The sequence below is a fragment of the Odontesthes bonariensis genome, chromosome 24 (assembly GCF_027942865.1).
Source record: "Odontesthes bonariensis isolate fOdoBon6 chromosome 24, fOdoBon6.hap1, whole genome shotgun sequence".
NCBI lineage: Eukaryota > Metazoa > Chordata > Actinopteri > Atheriniformes > Atherinopsidae > Odontesthes > Odontesthes bonariensis.
In genome coordinates this window covers 15,428,838-15,443,163 of record NC_134529.1, presented here as the reverse complement: position 1 = coordinate 15,443,163, position 14,326 = coordinate 15,428,838, and the positions used below count along the sequence as shown (strand labels likewise).

Sequence of the window (14,326 nt, the reverse complement as noted above, 5' to 3'; positions counted from 1 at the left end):
TCAACCGGTTGCTATGAACAGAAGTGTGAAAACATGGTTGAGACAGGAGCTGTTGTAGTGTCTCTCTGTGGTATTTTGACCAAAGCATCTCCCAGACCTTTCATTAAAACATCAGAAGATTATATCATCTTGTGGAGAAACTAGGCAAATCTACAGAGGAAAAGAGGAACATAAGGAGTGGCCAATTCAACAGTTTTGTATATTCTAAGAAAAGAAAAAAAGCACTAGCGAGCACAAAAAGACTTTGACATCCACAGGCGTCATCATCCTGCCAAGTGAAGAAAACTTTACAGGAGGTAGACATATCATTATCCAAGTCAAGAGAAGACTTCACAAGAGAAATACAGATGGTTCACCAGAAGGCGCACACCAATCATAAACCACAAAAATTGGAGGATCAGATGAGACTTTGCCAAATGAAAGTACATCTCAAGAAGTTAAAAAAAAGTTGTGGTGCAGTATCCTTTGAACTGGTAAACTCACCTTGGCATCAAAGACAAAATAAAAACTATGGAGAAGGCTTAGAATAAATATGAATATATAAAATCCAGAGGAGGCAGTGTGATGGCATGGGCATGCATGGCCAGCAGTTGGCTGTGACACTCGTGTTTACTGATGATGTTACAGAAGACGGCGGCAGCTGCACAACTAGAATGACAACTTTTTTTTTTTTTTTACATCAAAGTATTTTCTGAACTTAACAAGAAATGCATCAGTCTGACACGAGGGTAAGAAAATAAAAATCACTTCAAGGGAGTTATAAAACCTCTTTGCTAAAAAACATTTACCCTAACTTCTAGTTGTTTTTGTAAAAAGTGGCACATTTTAGTGAAATTGAGGGAAGGTGTTACTATGATGTTCTTAAATCAAGCCAGTGCTCTAATTACTAATATCCGGCTTAAATGCAGTGTAACCAAATGCATATGTTATTGCAAGTCATTCAAGGCTTTGACTTTACAAGTGCCTTGATGAAAGATGGAAAGACAATGACAGATGGGATTATTACACGATCCGGATTCTGCCCTGAAGCTGCTTGCCCGTCTTTGAAAAGTCAAACGAAGAAGAAACACGACACATCTTCTGAAATTCGTCCTCTACTTGAACCACAGAATCACAGCCGCATCGTCTCCTCACTTTGCAGGCGTTTTTTTTTCTCCCTTCTTCCTCTTCTTTTCTTTTTTCAGAGATCTGACACCTGTTAACAAGCTGTTGCTTTGCATTCAGGGGGTCAGTTTTCATCTTAAGTTCTGCCTCAGAGGAAGGGAACCTGATGATGCACCCTATTAAATAATGTCCACCACCTGGACAGATGCCCACATCAGCAATGCGGGTAATGCGAGGCATGAAGTGACCTCAGCCCACACACACACACACACACACACACACTCATGCGCTCAGCGGCATCCCTGACCAAAACACACACAGTTTCTGTACCATACTGTTCCAGCCTGAATCTTAGTGACGTCTGAAAGCCTATAGTCTGCTTTAGTCTCAGCCTATTGAATAACCACAATATAGAGGATTAGATGTAAGAGGACATTATGTTACAGTAGCCTCTGTGGATGTAGAATTCCATAACAGCGCTGTGGTCCATAAAAACTCACTGATCACTGTTAAAATTCAATATTATTCTTCAACTAAATAATTATAAGCCACAGGCCTATATAATCTCCATACTGGGAGTAAAGCAGGAAATGAAATGGGTTATAATGGCGGACAATTAAAAGTCAGCCCTGTGCATTCTGCGCACTTATTTAAAAGTTATTTCCACGTTTTCAGACATTATATTAATCATTTAAGGAGGGGGTTGTCCAGGGCATCAGTGTGCTATTGCAGGGAGTGGCATGTTTAATAGGCTACGTAGTCGCATTCACCTCTGCCTCCACGTATCCCACATGGACACGAGTAAAAAACAACAATAAGACCGTCTGAATGTGAAAGTCATCCCAAGCAGCAGATAAAACACACAATAATTTCTGTTGCGTAAACGTTATCTTACCTCCCTGTGCGGCGCCGTGTCTCTTTGCAGCGTGCAATCGACAACTGGCTCCTCCCCTTGAGGACCAAACAGTAGCACAGAAATCTCCCCCCGTCTCCTCCTCCTTAATGCCGCACAGAAAACAGAGCGGAGGGACAAAGCTGCAGAGGGGGCGGGTACGATGGCCAGGAGCGACCCGGAGCAGGAGCGAGATGCGCGGTGAGGGAGAGCCTTCGACCGGATACAGCGGCAGCTGACGGCTTCGCTGAGCGGCGGCCTGAGGGGAGGCACACCGCAGTGACAGCAACCAATGAAATGACGCAGAATCCCAGGATCCCCTATTCATGAATGCCCAGCGCCACAAAAAAACTAACAAAAAAACATAGCAAATCTCACACGTTTTCAAATATTATGCCTACGCTATGCTTACACACACAAAAAAAATGTCCCTTTCAACCAGTGGCACAATTTCGTAAAATATTCATATGAGGTAAGGTTGCTCACAAAGAGAAATATGATCCACTGCTGACAGATAGGATTCCCAAAATAAATTAATTAGACGATACACTCCCATTTTCTGCATTGTAGGACAATTCAAAGACAACCAAGTTATGAAAAAAAACACACATGGAATCATGATCTAGACATCCTTGAAGGAGTTTCTAGATATATTGAGCACCCAGTGACCCTTTTGCCTTTCACTCACTGGTTAAACTCTGTACAACAAATCTCAGTTGTGCTTTGGTTAAATGATTGTCCAGGCCAGCTCATCTGATGCAGCACTCCTTCACTCTCCTTCTTGGTTACATAGAGCTTACATCGTCTGAAGGTGTGTTTTGGGTTCTTGTTCTTGTCTAAAAGCAGCTCAGGTGGGATATGTCCCACCATCACACTTCCTCCTCCATGCTTCATGGGGAGAACCACACATCCAGACACAACTCATTCCCATTTCCTGCATCTTACAGAGACACAATGTTTGGATATCCACCGGTCTAATGTCTCTTCCATGTGTTTCTTGGCTTACTTTGTAATATTGGCCTCCATCGCTGGTAGTTTCTTTCCTTATTTTATGCGGTTTCTGCCACTTGAACCTTGCAAAGTGTTCATGTAGGCAATGTTAAAGTCTGAGCTGCGGTTAATTGGTGACCAATGAACTTACTCTTTGCAGGTGAGACTTTTTATTCCATGACAGCCCTCACCAAAGCCAGCTTAATCCAGATGAGATCCCACTTTTTTACAAGATAAATCATTAATAATGTGAATTTTAGAGCAATTAAATAATCCTGGCTGTATCCAGATTGTGAACACAACATTTAACTCTTTAGTATAATGAAGATAATGACCTACAATTTCACAAGGTATTGGGGAAATGACGTAGCAGCTGATTTATTTATTTTTTGCTCACTGGACTTTTTTTCATGCATATTTTATTTGAGACATCCTTACAGAGCTATATTTTACTTAATTCCCTAACCTTATTCGGAACTCTAAAGGGCAAGATATTTGAATACAGGATTCAGAAAAGCTTTACTGAATGATTGATTTATATCCTTTACCGTGTAAATATGCAGTACAGGCAGCACTGAATTCTGTCAGTTGTCTGCTTAGGCTACTGTTGAAATATCAGACATGCGTTCATTGTGTCAGAATTCAGACAAGAATGCGGTCATATTAACTTATACAGACACGAACTACAATTACAACAATCCAGTGAGCTGCAGCAACCGGAAATTATTTTAGGCATCGGAAACCGCTTTGAAAGTGTATACAACGGAGTCAAGTTGTACCCCAAAAGGAACAAGGTAACTTCCGGAATACGCTTCAGGCCTTCACACTAAAAGCACAGAGCTTCAACTCATCATTGTGAACAGTTCTAAAGTGAGCACACTTCAAAGTGTACACTACCAATGAAACATAAACTCACGTCACTAATACATTTAAAAAATGACAACAGATATTACTTATTTGACTTTTTTTTGGGTCTTATTTTGTAAACATAAAACATGAAAATGGTCATGGTGCAGTGAATAACATTATTCTTCTGTAAAGCTAAGTGGGGAATTTTAGATAGCGTGCAAATAGATCCAAGTAAACCAAATTCAAGTGAATATAAGGGATGTAACACTGCCAATAGTTTTTTTACGAGAAGTAACTGCAGTTTTGTGACAAAGTCAACTTTTAGGTCGAGTTGCCAGGCAGGCGACTTTATTCTGAAACGGTGAAACCGGAAGTTTTGTTATTGTTGTTTCTGCAGGATCACAGACGAATCCGAAAATCAATTAAGTTATGAAAAATACCATTAATTGCCTTTCTTTGTCACCACAACCCATGAAGAAATGGCGGATCTCCAGACGTCAGACGCTTGAGGAAAAATATTCCCCACCCAATGGAGTGTTTACCGACGACAAAACACACCTCAGCCGACCTGCATATTTACGTTTTATAGGTAAGTTAGCTTGATAGCTAACCAGTGAAGTTGACATTAGCTCTTCGGCTAATTAGCTGTAGGGTTATATGTTTCTCCACGGGTAGTATCCACTGAAGATGGAACGTTTCAGTCACGACTTTGTGCTGAGAAGTTTTGATTAGCTGCGCATTGGGGTCGCTTACCTGCAGTTTCTTGAATGATTACTGCCAGTTTCTGCAGTGTTGTGCAGCTGCATGCTACTGTTTATGAGGGCATTGCAGCTTAATTTGCTGCTCGACTCGCATGATTCGCCCAGGTGTTGCAGCAGAAAAGCTAATGCGTTAGCCAGTTTGCTAAAGCAGCTTGATATATTTTGCTATCAGTGTATACACACCACTTCGAATCATGCGTTTACTCTCGAGGAGCTGTTACCTTTGTGACCCAATTGCACTTGTCACCATGTGTATAAACTGACTATGTTAATAACACAGTTGTGTTGTCGGCCAAACTTTATCTTAAAAGCATGGATATTACCCACAGAAAGACACAGGTGTAGTGACTGGCTTCGTGTGAAGCTGTAAACTGTGCGTTATTTCCTTTACAGACACTTCCGGAAATATTTGGACAGGTTTTTTTTTTTTTTTTTTTTTTTTTTGTCACTTTAGGCTATTTTTTTTAATAAACAGGTTCAAGTTCCAGAAATAGTATGAAAACGGACATCAAGTGCACGCTGTCAACTTAATGTGAGAGTGTTGATATCTAAATGAAAGGAATTGTCGAGGATTGGAAATAATCTGAATATTCCAGTTGTTGAGTTGCTTTTTTGAAGTGTGTTATGTGTCATCCATCCTTACTGGTGTCACCTTTGCTACATCTGGCTGCTAATTTGACTGTTTCTGTTTTCTGCCATATCATCGATAAATCCTCTTTCTGTGGCACTGTAGACCGGGATAATGATGTGTCTATCTCCTGGGTTATATTCACGTTCAGCTGGCTGGACTGTAAAGATGCTGTGATCACAGACCGCTGTGCATGTTCTGGTGTTTTTCTGTTGCCAACTCTGCTTTTTATCAGAATGAACCACTGTTTGTGTGGCTATTAGCATCCCTGCTGGTGGGTTTGATTTATTTTTTGCAGCTTAAGCACAGCCTGTTTTACTTAAAGAGATTTCCTTTAACCACATGTCTAAGGTTTTATGGCAGCACCCTCAGAATGCAAAAAAAAAAGAAAAGCAATGCAAAGACTTCTTTCTTGCTTGAATAACGACAAAGTGAGGAAAATAGTATCACCCATACATGGACAAAGCAGCTTTTGAGTCAACCGTCTGATCATTTGAGGCCCTGAAAAAAGTTTTTTACATATTAAAGGGCTCCGAGTCCCTCACACTCTCAGTTTGGATGTGAATACCATCAAATTATGGCCTACATAATTCTACAACATTCACTATAGAACCATATCTTGAATAATTTTTAGTAAACAGCATTTTAGTTAATGTAGAATTTAAGTGATTTCAAATGAAAAAAATGCCACTTTTTTTGTAGTTTGATATGGCAGTTTGCTTTAGCTTAATTTGAAATTGTTATCTGAGACTTTTTGGAATTTTCTGCTTGAATTTCATAAACATAACCGTTGCACTTAGAAAATAACCATGGAACATTCTAATTGATTTGGAGTCGCATCTCCAGGACAAAAGCTGTCCTCTACCATGAATATTTGACATAGTTGGGTAAGTTTAACTACTCCGCTTTGTATATATTTGTATATAAATACTGACAAATATCTCCCAAACAGGTGAGAATGAGCTGATGGTTGCGGAAGTCTGCAAGGAGACGTTGGAAAAAAGAGAGAGGCTGTCTGGAAGATGCCAAGAAAGAAACAGCAGAATCCACAGCCAGTCAAGTGTAGGTATTCAGAGACCTGTTTAATGTTGGGGGGAAAAAAATCATACATAACCTAACCATGTGTCTGAAATTGTTTCTTGCATCACATGTCAAATATTTAAAGCCGCACCGAATGAACAGCACTGACTGCTAATGTGTTCAATGTGATTGAAAACAGAACGTTCTCGCAGTTAAGTTAATGCTAAAATACACAAAGGGAACTTTTCACAGATGGGACGCGTGGTGCTTTTAAGCCTTTGTAGAAAACTAAATCGTTCTTTTCAATTTCATCCAATTTCTGTGTGTGGATATCTTTTTTTAATGTTAAATTAAATGATAAATATGCTATTAGCTTGCTGCCGTACACGGCTGTTAAAATGCTTTGTGTCTCGCTGCAGATGTTAAAGTGGTAATAAGTAGTAAATGTAAGCTCGCAACTTGAATGATGTACTCTGTAAGTAATGCGTTAAAGCATCAATGATGAACCCAACAGTATGTCAGCTTCTTTTTACTGACCTATAAAATAATTCACTTGTCCAGCCTATCTTATGCTGTGTTTTGTTTGCACCCAGATAATAGCTGTTCGTGTATCTGATACGAGTTCTGGTCATAAAAAGGGGGAAACATAGGCCGCACAGTCTGAATAAACCACTGCCATTATGTCAAAAAAAGAAATTACCAGTAGATGGTGGTATAATGCTGTTTCTTTAATATCGACCTAAAAGACCTGCTTACTATCGTGCCCTTGAACTGGCCCGAAGGTTTCTCTGAAGACTAACAGCTGTGTGGTGGTTGTTTGGATTCCATCAAGCTTAAAAAAACAAAAAGAAAAAAACAAGTCATAATTTCAGGCATCATTAGCTGTAACTTCAGAAAATAGCTCCATCTGTCAGCTGTTAGCAGCTCATTTATGTTCACAAAATGTTGCCGTGTTGGAAATTCAAGTTCACTTCTTTGTGGCCACCAAGTATTGTTTCAGGTGTTCTTAAATCGTCAAAAACAACCATTTAAATAAAAAGTAACGCATAATGTTATTTATAATACTTATCCTGGTGGTTTGGGGTTTAGTGTTCTCATAAAGACTAACATTTTACTTGCTGATTTTAAAATGATTGTATCCAAATGTTTGTATTTGGGGGTGGGGGAAAGAAAAGGTCCCTAAAGGTTTGATTCTCTTTTGATCATAGTGGATTCTGAAGATGGTGTAGCAATTGAAGCTCCAGGAAATCTTCCTTTAGACACCGACTTCCTTCTAGGACAGGACCTTGAGTTTGGTGATCATGACAAGATTCTAAGCCTGGAAAAGTTCTCAGGTTTGTAATCAAGATTTTTTTTTTGATGCCGCTGAGCATGAAAGCCTTACTGAGTATAATGTGTAACAGAGAGAGAAGGACCATTCAGAAACATGAAGCTCCTCTCCTGGCGTTGAATAAACCCCTAAAAACTTCAACATGTAGGATTTATTTTATTTTTTTTTCCTGTGAAAGCAATCTCATGGCTTAGATATGTCATTTAGTATGCGCAGATGAACGGATTGTAAGACGGCACTTCGGTCATTGGAATGAATTGTTTGCCTGAGCACAACGTTCCACCAGTACAGCGCTGACCAGCATTAACAAACGCCAAACTGGATTACCCAACGTTTCAGCGTGATTTAGGAACCCTAGCTGGTATTAATTTATCACCCGACCAGGTTTCTAAACATTGTTGATAAAATCAGTTGGGAGGCGGTTGTGAATTCCTCTGGGAAACGTTCACACATGCAACTGCTGACATTACAACACGAAGGTGCAGGCATTCTTCCACGGCTGCTTCAACTCCACGTTGAAGCAAATTCTTTATGTCGGCTTCCCTCTCAAATTAAGCAGACTAGATGCTACGCTCGCTTTAGAGGTTTAAACACGTTGAAGCCAGTTTTTTTAGGGCCGGAGCCAGAGTTTTGGCCACTGAAAAAGAGAAAACTTGAGTTGGGCTCTTGCTCCAAACCAGCACTGGTTTTGCTCTGCTGGGGGAAATCAATGGATAAAAAGTTAAAGGGACATGTAATTTCTTCCCCCATCTAGTGGTGCATTTTTATTTTGCAAAGTCGAATGAATTTGCTCTCTAGCGCCTCGCGTTTTCAAATGTGCGCTGCAACTTCTTGAACTACGGCAGGCGGTATGTGTCAAGATTCAAGAAGCTATAGCTTCAGACTCAAGGTCCATACAAACAAAAAGACATCAAGACACATAGTACAAAGGATTACATAACACACATACAACAACACTGAAAATACAGATGACAGATAACATGTCAGATAACATAAGTTGACATAGCCTTTGGTGTGCAAATCATATTCCGGGAGTTACCGGAAGTGACGTTGACGCAGCGGTAGCGTTAGCAGCAGTGTGTAGTTGCTATCTGGATGTTCTTTTAAATAAACTCCCGGTAAACTTACAAACTTTCTAATGCCTCATTTTGTGAGTTAAGAGCCTATGTGTACTACGGCAGAAGTTTGGTAACAATCAATGCATTATTAGTGGGATAATTTACGAGATAAAATCTATTTACCATTAGTGCCGGTAGCGGACGTGACGTCAAAATGACGTCATTTCCGCTTCCAGGCCTGGCGTTGGGGATACGTCCCCTACCCGGGGACCATATATTAAATTGATTTTTGGAACAGGGAGATGAAATAGGGGCTTGCTCCGTCCACTCCACGCATCGACCTGGTATTGCAGTATCTCCAGGAATGGTGCACTAAAAATAAAAAATAAAAAAAAAAAGGCCTGGCATTGGGGAAATCGCGATTCGAAGTGCTTTATGTCCCTCTCGGCACTTCGTCGTTTTTCATAGACCGGAAGGACATGGCAGCCTCCATAGAGCTTGCCCGCTCTATGTAGATACAGACAAGTTATTCTTCACTCAGGAGGATAATTGAGATTTTTGACAGAGATAATTTTACACCAATGAGGACTAATTTATGAACCAATATGTTGATTTGAGCTAATAAATGACTTAATTTATTACATAGTGTCCCTTTAAGCATTTCAGGTAGCTCTTTGCATCAGATGGATTCTTGGCTTTAAAAAGCACTTAATATCTGCCCCTCTGTGTGCCTGTGCTGTATCACTTCAAACACATGTAAGCAGAGCAACTCTTTTTTTTTTCTTCTTTTTTTTCAGTCTCCCTCTCTTCGAACGTTACGCGATCATCTTCTTGTTGCTCTTGTTTGCGTCTTGAAATGTTTTCGATTGGTATATTTCATATAATCTTATCTTATTCCACCCCAGATGTGCCCATTGACATAGCTGTGTTACTATAGTACATTTCAGCGTGCTCCGTAGTTTGAATCATATTTGTTTAACAATGAGCAGCATAATTAATTATTTTTTTTTCCATTTCTTTGCTTTTTACCCTAAGTCACAGCTTTTTACAGTTTGTCAGCATTGACTTGTAGCCCCTTCTGTGCAGCAGGCAGAGAAATTGAACGAGTGGCTCGTATTTCTCAGCGTGGCTCTTTGTCAGCCAGAGTGATCTGAAAAATGGAGAAGTAGAAGAAGAACCCGAGACACCAATATTATATAAGGGTCATAAAAATAGGACTATTACCATCAAGGACACCATTATAAGAAGGCTTTTATTCATCATCATCATCATCATCATCATCATCATCATCATCTGCTGCCTCTGTTCCCACTACCCCACTGCCATTATCGTTTCCCCATCATCATCACTGCCACCATCATCATCATCTTCTAGCCTCATCATCATTATCATCATCATCATCAGAAGCAGAAGCAGCAGCCTCACCATTACAGTCATCATCATTATCATTAGGCTTGGTAATCATCCGTGAGGGGTTTCCATGGGACAGGATAAAAGGGCAGTCTTAGCTCTCGCCTTCCTCACATTGTGCTTCAGCATCTGGGAAGGACGGAGGTCTCCCTCTTGCTTTTTTTTGCCCTTAGAGGCACCAGCCGCAGCCAAAGAGCCCTCAGCGTTGGAGTCTTAAAGTTTTTCTTTTTAGCCTCTGGGGAAAACTCGTGTCTGTTCATTGTTTGAAAAACTGACTCGGTGTGACTGGTTGCACAGTGAGTAGCAGTCGTCGTACTTTCTCTGAAATTTGTCTATTTCACATTTCAACGGGAGGAGAAGCCGTCCAACCTGTAGGTCGTATTTAAAGTCCCATCTTCACTAACTGCTGGGTGTTGCTGGTTGTTTTTGTCAGACACTATTGAGTCATTCAGCAAGATTGACTTAAAAGTGCCATTTGAACTGGGTCTTTACCTTCGGGTGTCTCTTTTAATCTATGTGTCGCGTGTTTGTCTTTTGTTTGAACTTTTGATATTGATATAGAAATTAAAAACAGAAGGTAAAAAGGTAATTTAACCCTAGTAGTTAAGGTAACTAACCCTTTCAATTTCTATCTCAAGCTGGTTACAGGTTATTGGTTAATTTATATATATGACTATTTCTACCTACGTGTTTTTTATTAAGCCTTGTGAGTGCATTGCATTTCCCTACATTCATGATGGATGAAATGTTTTCTCTTTGTCTCTCCTGCACAGAAGTAGCTGCTGAGATTGGTTTCTCTGTGTATCCTCTGGGTAATGAGGAGAATTCTGCCTACAGCCAGCTCAGCATGGAAAGTGAAACGGACAACTCACGCAGCACAACAGACAATGGGAGGGAAGATGAGGGCAGATCGACCCAGTCTGAGCCCAGTTTTCCTCCCTACCTGTCCTGCAGGGGCTGCGGACAGCTTCGCGACGAACCTCTTGGACCTGGCATAGACCTGGTCGGTCCGTACTGCCTTAGATGTTGTAAGGCCTCCAGGGAAGCCAAAAGTACAGACTTCTGTTCATCTTTCGGGAGCATCGGCGGGATCCGCACAGGTTCCCAGATTCGTGCAGATTCTCAGATTGATTGTGAGGGGTTGGGAAACGGTGTGGGTGACAAGACACTGCCAGATGAGGACAGATCACCCAAACAGCACTCGTGTCACATTTGTGGCTTCTCCTCTCGTTATGCCAACCATGTGAAGCGTCACATGAAGACTCACAACGGGGAGAAGCCCTTTAACTGCCCCTTGTGCACTTACGCCTCAGCCCAGCTGGTGAACCTCCAGAGACACCTGCGCATCCACACTGGGGAAAAACCCTACAAATGTGACAGCTGCACTTTTGCCTGCAGTTCCCTTGGCAACCTTAAGAGGCACCAGCGCATGCATATGCCTTCTGCTGGAGTAGCACAGGAGGCCCCACCACGACCTGCCAGTGGCCAAAACAGCCTGAAGAGGCCTCTGAACGGCCAAAGACCCAGTGAGGAAATGTCTGGTGCTGCAGGTAAGGCTGCTTGTCATTTCCTGTTCTTTGATTATTTAAATTGTGTTATTTAAATTAACTCAAAGGGCAGATGACTGATGGTTATTTTGACAGCTTTGATCACTCATAATACTGACTAACGCACTGTAATCTTTCTGTGAAGCTTCAGAGATTGCAAGACCAACATCCAACCTCAGTTTAGGAGCCCAGAACAATGACTACCTGTCTGCCTTTGATGGATTAAAGGGAGTGTCGCCGCCACCCATACCTGCCTCTAACCCAGCTCCTGGTCACCCTCATCCACCTCTGCTGGAGATGACAGACAGCAGTAGCAGCAGGGGCACCAGAAGAGGTGTAGCAGATGGTGCCTCCCTCCCACCTTCACTCTTTCCTTTTACTTGCCGGCTGTGCGGAATCGTTTTAGAAGATGAGGACGGCTCCTCTGCCCAGATTTGTGCCAAGTGTACCCTTGAAATGTTGACAAAAGACTCTTCGTCATCTCCCAACAGCCCTGGTGAGCGCAGTGACAAGGTGTACACATGTGCCGCCTGTCCCTTCCTCACACACTACCCTAACCACCTGGCACGCCACATGAAAACACACAGCGGTGAGAAACCATACAAGTGCCCACAGTGCGACTACGCCTCAGCGCACTTTGACAACCTCAAGCGCCACCACAGAGTGCACACAGGAGAAAAACCTTACAAGTGCCATTTGTGCGATTACGCATGCGGGAACCTGGCGAACCTAAAACGGCACCAGCGGGTTCACTCGGGCGCCAAGCCCTTCCAGTGCGCCGTGTGCAGTTACAGCTGCAACCAAAGCATGAACCTGAAGCGGCACATGCTTCGACACACCGGGGAAAAGCCGTACAAATGCCAGGAGTGCGGCTACACCACCGGCCACTGGGACAACTACAAAAGACACCAGAAGAAACACGGCCTGGCCACAGACGGCTGGGTCAAAGTTCCGATGACTGGCAGCGACGAAACGGAGGACGTGAGGAAAGGGATGGGAAGTGGCGTTCCAACTCACAGAAAGGAAGCAGGAGTTGATATGCAGTATATGCCAAGGGAGGGGGGTCAGGCAATACACTCCTGCTACAAACTTGAGATTGCGTAACTTATAATTCAGCAAATGTAAGCTACCAACAACTGTTTTATGTTCACAGAGCCTTTATATAGTTTAAACGTGTCAGTCTTTCAGTGTTACACTTTGTCAGATTTCTTCTGAGGCTGCTAATTGTTCACATGTGGAATTTCGCACAATTAAGGAAATCCTGTTTTGAGTATTTTGAGGCCTTTTTAGATTCAGTGAGCTGGATGTCTACTACATTTTTTTGTTTTGTTTTTAAATGTCACAACAAACGGACTTTACGTACTGTGGAAGTCCTTTCATGGTCTCATTTGGGAAAGTTGAAATATGCCAGGCTTTTTATAACTTTTCACTCGGACTACAAAGCCCGTCTCCAGTCCAGAGACATAAACAAATATGGAACTAATGCACACATTTGCCTGAATTGTTGTAGCTGCACTGTGCAGTAGAATAAGTTGTAGTGAAACCATTTTATTTTGTAAAAAAAAACAAATGTGGTCACCCGAATCATCCCCCTCACAATATTTCCCCAACACAATTACGGACTAACCTTTGGTTTGCTCTACATTCGGCTAGATTTGAGGAAAAATCTAATTTTGTTCTTGACTACACAGTGCAGCTTTAAATAAAGTCGAGTCCTTGAGAGGGAAACATTGTGCTTCGTTAACGACAGAGAGCTTTGGTAAAGGTATGCCTTCCGATCAATGTATGTACTACTATCAAAGTGCTGTTTCATGGAACTGGAATTGTTTTCGACTTGTTAAATCTATCAGTAGATTAAACTACGTTGCCCTCATTTTAAAAACCTGTTGTATTTCAAACTGTCATTTTTGCCAAACCCCTCAGGTCTTGATTTGTTATGCTAAAACTTTGGCAAACATCTAAATTATTTCCAGTTGTTTTGGCACTAATTTTGCATGCCAGTGCATGTCGACGGGCAGTCTTTAGACTCGATGTGGTGAGAGAAAAAGTGACACACAGCCGTATGTGGGCCGGATTGGGGAAAAAATGCAGTGAATAATTTGTTTTTATTTGTGATTCATCGTGACTTGTAATGTGTGTAATAGAATTCTCAACCAAAACGTGTTGTCTCCACATAGCAATCATTTTCTAAAGTTTTGCATCTTAAATAGTTTTTGAGTCTTTGGAAGCCTTTTAAAGGGAGACTGTTGAACCATCTGTTTTGATTCCCGTTTACTGTGAAATTAGCCCCCCCCCTCCCTCCCTTTTTTTTCTTCCTAACTCCGGGAAAAGATGACACTATTTGTAAGCATGTGAGCGTGTAATTGTTTTCTTTCTTTTCTTCTAATGTGGCTGTAATACACTGCTAGAAGTGCATTTTACTTTGAATGTGTGATGTGTCATTTAGTTGCCATGGTGGTCAGAGTACGAACTGTGATTTAAAACCGACTCTTTGTGAAAGAATATTATATGCAAGTTAGACGTTTTCCAGGTTGCCGACGTACCTTGTCACAGTGGAGCATCCATCCCATAGACTGGTAGCGACAGCCTGCAAATGGCCATTTGTGTTTTTATGCAGTGTCTCATAAATGCCTTAAGTGAGGAGTTTTGAATTAAACACATGGAATTCATGTCAGTGGATGTCAGAAGTTGTACACCTTTGTGGCATTTTCACATAAAATCATCAACTATAAGCACA

At 41.5% G+C, this 14,326-nt stretch overlaps 2 protein-coding genes and 1 pseudogene across 5 annotated transcripts in view; 2 read left to right on the top strand and 1 right to left on the bottom strand.

Annotated features, from left to right (window-relative positions):
- LOC142374754 (E3 ubiquitin-protein ligase RNF19A) overlaps window positions 1–4,679 on the bottom strand; it is a 25,084-nt gene extending 20,405 nt beyond the window's left edge. For all 3 annotated transcript variants that reach the window (XM_075458555.1, XM_075458554.1, XM_075458556.1), the window contains exons 1-2: window positions 4,589–4,679; window positions 2,000–2,255 (exon numbers count right to left, since the gene is read on the bottom strand). The gene's annotated coding sequence lies outside the window, so the exon portion shown is untranslated. The remainder of the gene's footprint in view (window positions 1–1,999; window positions 2,256–4,588) is intronic.
- Window positions 4,223–14,326, top strand: znf513a (zinc finger protein 513a). 2 transcript variants are annotated; one of them, XM_075458557.1, is made up of 5 exons: window positions 4,223–4,424; window positions 6,177–6,286; window positions 7,453–7,578; window positions 10,816–11,592; window positions 11,735–14,326. In XM_075458557.1, exons 2-5 carry the CDS (start codon window positions 6,247–6,249, stop codon window positions 12,691–12,693), a joined length of 1,902 nt encoding a protein of 633 aa, XP_075314672.1. In that variant the 5' UTR covers window positions 4,223–4,424; window positions 6,177–6,246; the 3' UTR covers window positions 12,694–14,326. The 2 variants fall into 2 exon arrangements, with proteins under 2 accessions (XP_075314672.1, XP_075314673.1); XM_075458558.1 differs by lacking the exons at window positions 4,223–4,424; window positions 6,177–6,286 and having other exon boundaries at window positions 7,501–10,338.
- LOC142375722 (U2 spliceosomal RNA) lies at window positions 8,858–9,010 on the top strand (annotated as a pseudogene).